The 12,264-nt window shown below is 42.5% G+C and overlaps 1 protein-coding gene across 1 annotated transcript; it reads left to right on the top strand.

The window, feature by feature from the left end:
* The first annotated feature begins 1,517 nt into the window (after window positions 1–1,517).
* nmi (N-myc (and STAT) interactor) lies at window positions 1,518–11,929 on the top strand. Its single transcript, XM_070915242.1, has 10 exons — window positions 1,518–1,640; window positions 1,725–1,760; window positions 1,845–1,913; window positions 4,374–4,532; window positions 4,622–4,738; window positions 4,897–5,053; window positions 5,731–5,837; window positions 6,924–7,110; window positions 8,628–8,731; window positions 11,141–11,929. Exons 2-10 carry the CDS (start codon window positions 1,728–1,730, stop codon window positions 11,327–11,329), a joined length of 1,122 nt encoding a protein of 373 aa, XP_070771343.1. The 5' UTR covers window positions 1,518–1,640; window positions 1,725–1,727; the 3' UTR covers window positions 11,330–11,929.
* Window positions 11,930–12,264: the final 335 nt, after the last annotated feature.

Raw genomic sequence — 12,264 nt, 5'->3', positions numbered from 1 at the left:
ACATCAACGTCTTCATGCTGAACACTGAACTGGGCCATACTGAAGGGCCGCCCACTCAACTGACGTCCTCTGTGTAAGCTGAAGTACGTACTCATTCGCTCATCAAAGTGTGAAGCAATGACAAGAAGACGCCACAACAACAGGAAAATGGATTCTCGTGGGTGGAGTACACAAAAAACACTGTCTGATGTCCTCCGGCTGCTCTGCCTCACCACCTCTTTATGGAGTTTCCTGATCGACAGATAGCTTTACTTGTTGCTTAAGTAACCGCTAACTGTTACTGCTGTTAGTTAGTTAGCTCAATTAACCGTGCAGCTAGCACTCCTCCGCCTGAACTGGGAGCTCAGAGAACCGGGGGGGTGTTGGTGTTTACACCACTAGCACTGGAGCTTTGGACCGCCAGGAGGAGGAGGTTTAATAAAGCTTTTTGTAAGCTTTACAGATAATAGACCGGTACCTGCACAATTAACTGAGCTAATTAGCTTATGGCAGCTACAGTTAGCTGAGCATTTTTTGAATCTATCTCTCTTTCTTTTAAAAAACTGGACCAGTTCTGAAACAAACAACCAATCAGGGTAATCGGGGGTTCTGTGTTCTGATTCTCCTCTTTTCAAATCGTTCTGATCTACACTTCAATCCAGAAAGTGGAACCAGTATCTGTTGACATTCTACTTGAACCCTTACCTAATTGTGGCCCACCTTTTTTTTTAAAAAGAAAAAAAAAACTCTATTGAAAGAGTGATACGTCACAAACACGTCAGAGAGACTAAACATTTAAAAAAAAAAATTAAAAAGTTAAATAAACATCTTACAATTTGGAATTTGGATTTGTAAATATAAAAATTTGGTCGAAATGATAAGCAAATAAATCAGATAAAACTGCGAGCAGAGATTTCTGTCATATTCCATGAAAGGCACATTTTTCCAAAGTAGCATAAAGTGAGGATGGATATGATCAGCAATAAATTGTGACAATTTATTCCACAGTTGTGTGGGCGCATGCGCCGACCGTGTTTTCTTGTTTTTTCTCACTTTTCTCCTTTATTCCTTTATTTAACTCAGTACTTTTTATTTTCTATTTCTTATTTTGTATATTTTGTACATACTTTTCTTTCTAAATTTATGCCACTTTCTCCTCTTGAATGGGAGCACCGGTACTGTAACCCCCCCCCCGGGAATCAATAAAGTATTTCTGATTCTGATTCTTAGTTGTTTTGTATGTGGGCAAGACCAAAGACCAAAACAAACGCACCAGAGTTTCTCTGAGCTCTCCACAACCCTAACCCAACTTGCATCGATGTCCTCCTTGAATTTCTGCAAACAATGATTCGTTCATAAACCTGTGACGCATTTTGAAGGATATTTCTTTGACTTTGTCAAAAGGAACTTAAGCGGCAACACCCAAACTCTTTCCCGACAGGTTATCGCCATTAAATGTGGACCAATAATTGCGGCCCACCTGTTCTTCCATACAGCGGTGCCTGTTGCGTCAACTTCGACCCAGCTTTAACTTTCACTTTTGATTTCGGGGGCCAGTCGGAGCGGCAGCTGCAGGGTGTTCTGTCAGTGTCCCTCTGCTTGTCTTTTTCTCACTTTACGTCTCTTCGACAGGAAAATAAAGCAGCAACCATACAGGCGAGGTAAGTTTCACTGTTGGGACAGGCTGTATTTGACTGGCTTTATTTGTCATGCTTTCTTAACCGAGTTTCGCTTTCGTCCGCCAGGACATGGCTGACAATAACCACCCGACGAATAACACGGTAAGGATTGCTCAAGCATTCGAAGAGTATGCTCGTTACTTGTGGTCCAGCCTGGTGGGTAACGGGACTGTTCCCTATTGTCAGGTGGGCGGTGGTCTGGAGGAGGAAGGCAGCCAATTCGAGGAGGCCAAGAAAGAGCTGGAGATGTGGAAGGTAAGAGGCGAAGTACTTCCAGTACTCGTGAACAAAACCTTCAGAGGGTTTTGAACTCAGCATACAGAGAGAGAAACGGAAGTTTCAGAACATACACTGAAATACATTGCGCTGCGTAGTGTATTGTACATTTGTCTTCAAAAACTACAGGTAGACAACCTTCACTTCCAGAGAATTCAACAGTCACGTGAAAAGCAGTAGTGGAATACATACCTGCATTCTAAATTATACCTAAGTTTTAAGTAGTCAAGTACTGTCTGCCTGTGAGTAGTATATTATCATATATTACATTATCGGTAATACTGGTCATGGATCAGTGCATTTTACTGCTACAGCTGGTGGAGTTGGAGCTAGTTTCAGTGGTGCAGTATAAAAAGTCAAATTACCAAGTTAAACAGGTTTAACTCCTCCAATACACTGACTCACAGTAGCTGACAGAAAGAGGAGGCCATATTACACAGAGAAATATTTTTTCAGGGGTGAATAAATGTTAATGTGATTTATAGAAAGGGAAGGTAAAGCGGAAAGAGAATGCTAAGCTTTCAGGTTTCATCAGGAGTCAATAACACCGTCAAGCACATCGTGTTTAATTTAATTTTCAGTAGTGGTGACAAAACATTAAAGAATATGAATATAATACTAATTTTATTATATTACTAATATTAATTAGCAGTTTGAACTACAACTAAAGCTCTCTCCGCTCTCTGAGGAAAGTATTGGGCCAAACTCCCTTTAAGAAATATAACATATTAACAATTCCTTACGTGTCCATAAAAACACCTAACTCTAGAAACACAGGGCCGTTGCCGTCCGTGCTTCAAATTATACCGTGATATAAAGTTTAGGCCATACAGTCCAGCCCTATATTCAACACACATTTCATAAAAGTCAACAACTATAGCAGGGTCTTACAAAGAATCTGACATGTACAGTCTTGTGCAATGCTGTTTTTTCAACAACGAAAAAAAGAAATAAAATTAAAATAAATAATATCAAAGTTTTTGCACCAAAAAAACTTGAAAACAGTCCTGATTGGCTACAGATACTTTACATGCTTTTTTTTTCACTCCAGACTGATCACTTTAAGGCCTCGGGAAAAACCAGCACTCGATGCATTCCATTCGCTTTTAATTGTGTCCTCTCCTTCATGAGGACTGGAGTCAAAAAAAAGACTGGGTGAGGTGAAAGCAAGCAAAGTTTGCTACGGTGTTGCATTAAACTTTTGCTTGTTCTAGGGGCGTTACTGAGTACGGGGTGCCCGGCTGTACCGAGGACGAGGTCCTCGCTGGCTGCTCTTTGTCGACCCGTGGCTGGGCTAACGTTGCTGACTCGGTGGAGCCATGAATGCTAGACTTTTTTTTTTCAGACGGCCAAATACCGGAGGTGATGGCGATGAGGAAGAGACTGTAACTGTGACTAGCTATCTTGTTGCTACGGTTGCCACAGAACGTTTGCTTGTGATAGTTGGAAGCGTCAACGTCACTCTAGGCACAAGACCTGTTGTTTTCCTATAGTGCGTAGATGTCGCCGGTGAGCTTTCCAACCATTATATCTATGTTTCCAACCGAGCCGCCCCAATGCAACTGTCGTTTAAAAAACATCTTAAAAATACATTAAAAAAAGAAATTCCCAGATGCTTAGGCCCAGTGGGTCGGGGTCACATCAGGTCAAGAGTGTGGGAATTGTAGCCCTTTATCCTCCCTGCTGATGGTCTGTCAGATCTGTACAGCAGCCGTCTTCAGCAGGTGAAACTGGCGCTCAGTTGGAATGAGGTCCGGCAACATTCCAGTGTTTGGCCCCGTAAAAACCTCCTGGGTTGCTTTGACCGTGTTTGGGATCATTGTTCCACTGCTGATGTCCAATGATTTTTCTTGTATTGGCTTTGGGAGCTGTTTAAAGAGGGTAACATTTCTTACACTCTTCACTCAACAAGGAGGGAAACACCACTAAAATCAAAGCCGAAAGTCAGCGCTTAAACCTAAGTCATTGTTTCATTTCAAATTCAGTGATTTGTTTTCTCTCTTCCCTCTCGCGGTGTCTATGGGTGGCATGGTGGTGCAGTGGTTAGCACTGCCGCGCGGGAGGTAGAGCAGGTTTGAGGTTTGATCCCCGGCCACATGCTGAAGTGTTGAGCAAGTGTTGAGCAACACCCTGAACCCGAAGTTGCTCCCGATGAAGGCCAGCACCTTCCATGGCAGCTTTTTTGAGAACGGCTAAGGTTGTAAAGAGCTATATAAGTGAAGTCCACTTATCCATGCAGATAGTTTTGGTTTTATTTGTCCAGGTTGAGGTGTCTTGTCTTTCATGATACAATGGAAGTAAATGGAATTTAATTTGTGGTGTTCACAGCATTAAAAAAAAAAAAAATTGTAATCCACCATCATCATCTGGAACTACTTTCTGCTGTAAGGAACAGGTCTAGCTGTAGTCTCTCTGAACTCTTCCTGCTTTGTCTTAAAGACTAAAGTGGAGAAAGCAGATGATAAGAAAGCCAGGCTGATGTTGGAAAAGCTGCAAGAAGACGAAGCCAAGACGAAGGCCCAGCAAGAGATGTGTGCTTGTGTCGCAAAGCAAGAGGCGTATCAGAAGGAGTTCACCCAAAGCATGAACGCAGTGCAGGTACAGTAATATCTACAGGATGCTGGGAAGAAATAAGATGAGAATAGCAAGGAACTCACTGCAGTTTTTCACTTGATTCTTTCACACAGGATGAAATGCTGAAGCTTGGTAAACGCACACAGGATCTGCTGGACAAACTGAGGAGATGTCACGATGAACTGGAGGCTAAGAGGGCAGAGACCACCAAACTGAAGCAGAAATTCAAGGTGGGAATGAAGAACGTGGTTCTTCCCTAACTACACCAACCTGTCACTGCACCCATGTCGGTCTATTTATTAGTAACAATACAAAATATCTGACTTAACATTGACATACGCAGCAATAAGATGTTACAGGTACCATTATTGTCCTCCACCACGTCCAGATTTACGCCCAGATTCCAGACACAGAGGTGAATTTCGGGGATAAAGAGGGGAGGGAGGACGACAGTCAGCCAATCAGCGGAGTGTTTGCCATCAGCCAGAGACCCGCTGTGCTCTTGCAGGGTGGACAGGCACTGATCACCTTCGAAGAGCCCAAAGGTACACACGACTTCATCTATAGATAAGTAGTTGAGTTTTCACTTGTACTTTTAATATTAATAAAAGCAATGATAGTATTTGGTGCCGACTGGCTGTGTCAAATATGCACATATTAGACAACACGGCCCCTCATGCTCAACATGGCAGGCTTTTCAGTATCACTTTCTAATGAGGTACCCTTTATAAAGGCTTTATAAATTACAACTAATGGCTTTCTTATTGTTTCATTTATCCATCAATTAAAGAGCTTGCAAACCCTAACCCTTTTTATTAAAAAGTAAGACTGGCCTCTCAGATTCTTTCTAAATAGTCAACCACTCGCAACTGAATTTTTTAACTGACGTTTTGGTTTTGGTTTTTCAGTCCATCTGGATCAATCGCTGGCAGAAACACCTGTGTGGCCTCCTCCTTTATTGTCAATTGGATTTCAGTTAATATCGCTGTTCGGCCAGCAGGGGGTGCTGCTGTCTTGGGCGCGTATCAAAAGATAGAAATGACTAGAACAGAAACACACAAACATGGACAAAGTGAGCTCACTGGGGACTAGGGCTGAAAATAATTGCCTTCATTGCCAGTGCCAATAAGATACAGTAGTGGCACTAAACGCAGACTTTAACAGTACCTTACTGTAATGAGTGTACATGCTGTGTCTCTCTCTAATGTTCTCTGTCCTCCAGCGGTCTCTCGGATCCTGAGGAAGGACAAGTGCTCAGTGTCCTGTGACGGCAGTAGTTTGGATGTGAAACCAAAAAGAATAATCATGGATCCTACTGTTAAGTTTGAGGTACATTTTGGTGCAGTGATGGTGGTTTTCCACTTTTAGGCTGTGACAAGTATTGCTGCACATCAACAGACACACACACACACAGTCTAAATGTGTTTGGAGGGAGGTTGTGTGTGTCCATAAGCGACCGCAAGGTTCTGGATGTACTTTCCTAAGCTAAGCCACACTTAGAGGCCAAGGCTCAGCTTAAAGACAACACACAGCAGCTGCACGGCGTAGCATCGAGTCATCTGACACCTGTACGCTACATGTGAAGAAGTAATGGTTTGAAATTCAGATGTCAGCTCAACAAAAAAAGGCTCTGAATAAAGAGGAGAGGGATGACGACAGTCAGCCAATCAGAGCCAGAGACCCACTGTGCTTCTTCACCTGCTTTTCACTTGTACCAAAAAATAATGAGTCTTAGCAGTTTGTGTTCAGGGACGGAACACCTGTAGCTCGCATCCAAAGTGCCATCCAAATTAGTAGTTCAGGTACAGTAGCCAGGATGAGTCAGTCCAGGCTGTAAATGTTGCTGCCAATCAACGCATACGAATGCAACATAACTGCTCACTGAAATGTGCTTCGCATTTCCATTTTAAGAGAAGATGGACTGATTGAAATGACGTCAGAAGTCGAGAACATGAAACTGTGTGATAAGTCTGTAATATGAAAACCCTTGTTCCCATACATTTTTTTCCTGACTTTTAATGGCTCACAGCAGATATTTCCACATTCTGATTCATTTGTGTGCACGAGATACAATTTGTTGCGTAACCCGGCTTGTCCGCCCCACCTACCCCAGAGACAGAGTGACCCCAAGAGGGCCAGCAGCAGGCCAAATGAATCAAAAATGGAACACATGTTTATTGTCTCTCTATGGCCACTCTGAATTCAGTTCCATGTTCCCCAACAAATGAATTAAGAGTACACCTCAACTTATTTCCTTGCATCAGTACTGACTTACAGAACAATGATGTGTTATGTGTTACCCTGCTATTCAGTTACATACTGTTCATATGGTCTCTTCACATTGCATAGATAAGTACTTTGTGCGGTGACCATTAAAGACTCCCCTGTAATCAGTTTGTGCTGTCGCCGATTAAGGTCCACCTCCAAATGTCCAGGAAGGAGCTCAAGGTTACCAACATCCCTCCTTCCATGTCAGAGGAGAGAATGAAGGACCGGCTGGAGATGAGTTTTTCCAGGCCCAGCAGAGGAGGAGGAGAGGTGGAGAGTGTGGAGTACGATAAGAACACTGGGACAGGACAGATCACCTTTGTCCACCCTGGAGGTACAAGTCTTTGGGCCACATTTACTAAGACAATGGAAATGTGTCCACAGTTCTCTCTGCTACTAGGACTAGGCCATCATTTTATAGGTGGTACTGGATTTGTGGGAAAAAGTGTCCAGCTAGTTAGACTATCTGATGAAAGACCCCCCCCCCCAAAAAAAAAACAAAAAAAAAAAACATTTTCGATAAATAGACAGCTTCTAAATATATTGCTGCAAATAATGCAAGAAGAAGAATTTCCCAGGAAACAGGTAGTGTTCAATGTAAAATATCATGTATCATGTCTTTTCGGCGATCATACTGTTTGTTAACATGTGCCTTAGGGGGGTATTAAGGATATTATGGTTATTAAAAGTCAATTCTCTCATCCATTGTGGGTCAGTTAACTTGGCTCATTGAACACATCTTAAAAAGACTTCATGTTTGGGGTTCACCTCGAAAATTCTTAGTCAGATTCAGACATTCTCAAGGTGTAGGTGTCAGGACTATGGACTCTGGCTATGGCATTCAAATAGTATCCATGTCAACTCCTGTCCATGTCAACTCCTGTACATGTCAACCCCCGTCCATGTCAATTCCTGTCCATGTCAATTCCTGTCCATGTTAACCCCTGTCCATGTCAAGTCCTGTACATGTCAACCCCTGTCCATATCAACCCCTGTCCATGTCAACTCCTGTCCATGTCAAGTCATATCCACGGCAACTTGTATCTATGTCAACTCGTGTCTATGTCAGCTCCTGTCCATTTCAACTTGTGTCTATGTCAACTCCTGTCCATGTCACTCGTATCTATGTCAACTTGTGTCATGTCAACTCGTGCCCATGTCAACTCCTGTCCATGTCAAGTCATATCCATGGCAACTTGTATCTATGTCAACTCGTGTCTATGTCAGCTCCTGTCCATTTCAACTCGTGTCTATGTCAACTCATGTCCATGTCAACTCGTGTCCATTTCAACTCGTATCCATGGCAATTTGCATCCATGTCTAAAGACAAGGGCCAGAGGTAGTGCAAAGCCATACGTGTGTTTAAACTTGACAAATGTACAGTGACCTGGGGGTGGTCTATCACATCAAAGCATTCAATACTGCACGTTATCAAGAGGCAGTGTTTGGATGTTCCCAGTTATAGTCACAATGGCTCAGAATCAGTTGATGGTAGCACATTCAATACATGAAAAACAAATGTCAATCAGTTAACCTTTACATATAGATAATATAGACACATATATTTATTGTTTTTTTATCCAAAAATAATCACAGATCTCTCATATCTCATCAGTGATACAGCAGGCTAAATCTGCTGAGAATTAAGGTGGCTTTTCCTCAAACATATTTTGTTTCCTTTTCTCATTCAAACTAGAATCAGAACCAGGATTCAGAAGAAGCAGAATCGCTCAAATCTGAATGAAACCCAACCCTGCTGAGCATCAGTGTGTTAACGATGTATTAATGCTGAAGTGTGTGTGTGTGTGTGTGTGTGTGTGTGTGTGTGTGTGTGTGTGTGTGTGACTGTAGTTGCTGAGAGCCTGGCCCTGAGAGGGAGGTACCGTGTGGATCTGGACTCTGAAGTGAATGTGCAGGTTGAACCCGTCTACAAATACCAGCTGTGCAAGTTCCAGGTAAGAGACAGTGCTAAGACTTGGCACAGGTAGCATTCAGTCATATGTAATGCATGCTCTCCATGCCAATCAGCATACCATGATCTGCATTCCTCTTAGGCTTGGGCAGTATCACGGCATTACAGTATACCAGGGTATTTAGAAATTATTAAATACCATCAAAAATACAGATGCTCCTCTCTCTATAAAACTGATAAACTGAAACTGTGGTTTAATACTACAGGTGACAGAATTAAAACTACTGTTGTTTTAATTAAGTTGAAGTCAGGCAAAGATTGGCCTTTTCCATCATTCTCTGGGCAACGTGATCTGATTTTATGCCGCACGCAACATGAGTCTGCACAGCGAGGACAGCAGCAGTGACAGGAGCTGGATACCTCCCTGAGAAGTTGAAGGTGCGCAGCATGTCGCCTGCAGTTCTTCATCACTTAAACAAAGTGTGGAGATGTGGTCTGGCTATGCGGGGACTACTCTTCATCAGACAGCTCACTGTGGCCGCTCCTTCTTGTTCCATCACCCCCTGCAATATTTCAAACTGGTCCGCTGTCAAAAAAAATGTCGGGAAAATACCGTTGTCTTTGTTTCGTAAATGCATTTCATTTTGACACAAAGCTTTTCCTGTGACCTTCAGAATAATCATCAACACGTGTTTTGCCAGTTAAATGCTTTTAATGTGAAGCTGCATCAGTAGGAAATATTCATTTTGCATTAGCAGTAACTTAATACAGCACTTACCTCATTCGATAGTGCATATTAGACACAGCATTGTAGGCTAGACAAGGTCACACATGCTCCAACGACTTCTATCAACAGCAGCTTAGCTTTAAATAACTTTTTTTTACACAGATAACGTCATATACCGTATACCCCTCTGAAATGTCAGGAATGTATGAAGGTATGAAAAAATAGACAGCGCCCAAGCCTAATTCCTCTCCTGCCCTTTGTTTTTCCCAGACAATACACTGCAGAGTGGAACTTTAGTCAGTTCAGTTCAGAATGGTACGCATGATATTAATAAATCGAAAACAAGCTGAATTTCGACCAGCATCTGGGGTGGGGGTGATTTAGGTACCGTAACTCTACAGTGACCGGCAATCCAGAATTAAAGGATGTATACATATTCATATTATTACATAGACAATGCTGCCACCTACTGTTCAGCTAGCTACGTGGAGATGCCGGAGGAGGAGGTGGCTAAACAGCCCAAAGAGCTGGACACTACAGCCTGATTCTGGACGGTAAAACTGAGATTAAATACTACCCTTAAAACCATCGGGAGAGTCCAGTACAGACTGACTCTGGCCTAGGAGAGTCCGGTACAGCCTAAATCTGGACAGTAAAACTGAGATGAAATACTACTGTTAAAACCACCGCGAGCGTCTGGTGCAGCCTGACTCTGGCAGGTAAAACTGAGATTAAATACTACCATTAAAACCACAGAGCAAAGCCTGATTCGGGACAGTAAAACTGAGGTCCCATTAGCGCTAGCTTGACAGTTGACAGTTCAGGCCCAGTCAAAACAATGCAGCTTATCTGGCTTATCCAGGGCCAGCCACATGTGTAAAATATGGCGGCTGTGGATGAGAGGGGAGTTGACTGCTGGAAGTCAAAGACGTCGTACTTAAGTTAATGTTCTGCTTGTTCAACGGTTGTTTGACAAATTGCTATTAAACACATTCGGCGAGGATTTGAATTGGTATTTTTATTCTTAATTCTCATCATGATGGTGTTGGTGATTTTCCTTTGGCGCTGGCTAAAAACTCTTGGGGTTCCTCTATGCAGGAAAAACTACAATTACAATGTTTAAAATTCCTCTCAGGTGACACAACAATATTTAAGATCAGGCATTCTAAATCAAACGTATCCAGGTTCATTTCAGAGCACTCTGATATAGATCAGGACTGCCCCTCCTTTTGCTGATTGTCTGTCATGCTCAGGAACATCATCATAGCTGTTGGAATATTACTGTTCATCCAAGTTTCACTTGCCAAGAAATCCAAATTAAAGTCTGAACCTGATCTCCCTGAACTGAACTTATTCTGATCAACTGATGGATATGTTTTGACTGACAATGAGTATCTTTATTTGAGTTATTCCCAACAACAAATCAGTGATGTTCAAGAATGTCATCTCTGTTCATTAATGTTACAAATTACACTGACGTCTACATCACTCATCTGTAATATTGGTCAGTGGTTAGCATCAAAAACTCTGAAGCCAAATTGTATCCTTTTAGCGTCAAATACAAATTGGTCAAATGTAGATCGACGGCTGTGGTCAGCTTGGGTCCACATGAGTGGGACCAGTCTATCAATGTCCATTTCCTCATCTGGCTCTGACGAAGAGGGAGAAGCTGTGTGACAAACCGTGCAGAGCGATGACCAAGCTGATGTTGTTGATTCGTTTCAGACCTTCTGTGGCTCTCCGAAGCGAACCATCCTCCTGGACGGCATCAATGACGTGATGGACGAGGAGGACCTGCAGGACTACCTGGAGATCCACTTCCAGAAGCCCAACAGCGGTGGTGGGGAGATAGACAGTACCAAGTACATCTCTAAGGGGAAGGCTGTGCGGGCCTTTTTTCTCTGCGAGGACTGACTTTAAGCAGCACGAGCCAAACCTCCCACATTCCAACATGTAGGGAAAGTAAAAAGAGCTCTTCCCCCATCCACTGGGAGTCTGTCTCCTATGATTAGTAAAAAGAGCTACCCCAGAAACAGAAAATCATGTTTGTAATACGGTCTGGATTGTGTGAAATAATTCTGTAATTCTGTAAAAACTCAGTTATTTGCTGTCCTGCCGAGTCAGAGATCTGGTGATTCATTTGAATATGATTATATGTTTTCATATCACACGGTGAGGGATGTTTGGGTGGTGCCATCGACAAGGCACTTAACAATGATCTGTATCATCATGTCACGCTAAATATGTGTATCTCAACACCTGGTCCCATTTAATCTGTTTGGTTTCTTAATGTTATGCAGTACCTTTGAAAGCCCTGTGTCGATTCTCTTGCCTTCAGTTGTTCCGAAGTGCAATACACCTCCACCTCAGATCTGTTACTTCCTGGATCATATTCCATTGTCCTCACCTGTGCCTTACACAACATACCCACACAAGGGGTATGTTCTCCAAGGGAACTGTATGAACTACATCGTATATACTGTAAAATAAAACCTTCATGCCATCTTAAGAACAGTGAGTTTAAACCAAATTCTTTTTTCTGTCTCTCCCTTTTGAATTGAGTTTTTTTTTCTCCTTTAAAGCATCAAAGTTGTGGAGGGCTACCCGCAGACCAAACTCCACAATGTTATTGTGCAGGCAACTGATAGAGCTAATGGGTTCGGGCCTAATCAGTTCATTTACTTGAACACTCTGTGACTAACAAGCTTTTGTCATTTAAAAATAGGCCATTCAATGTGGGTTGGTAAATAGAAATGACTGCCTTCATTGAATGGATGAAATCTGAATGGGCGGAATCAAACAAGAATGTGCATTGCCAGCTGCTGCCAATAACAGCTGACAAATTATCT

This window comes from Enoplosus armatus, chromosome 11 (genome assembly GCF_043641665.1).
Source record: "Enoplosus armatus isolate fEnoArm2 chromosome 11, fEnoArm2.hap1, whole genome shotgun sequence".
Taxonomy (NCBI): Eukaryota; Metazoa; Chordata; class Actinopteri; order Centrarchiformes; family Enoplosidae; genus Enoplosus; species Enoplosus armatus.
Note: the sequence above shows the minus strand (reverse complement) of the source record. Positions and strands in the feature narration are given on the sequence as shown.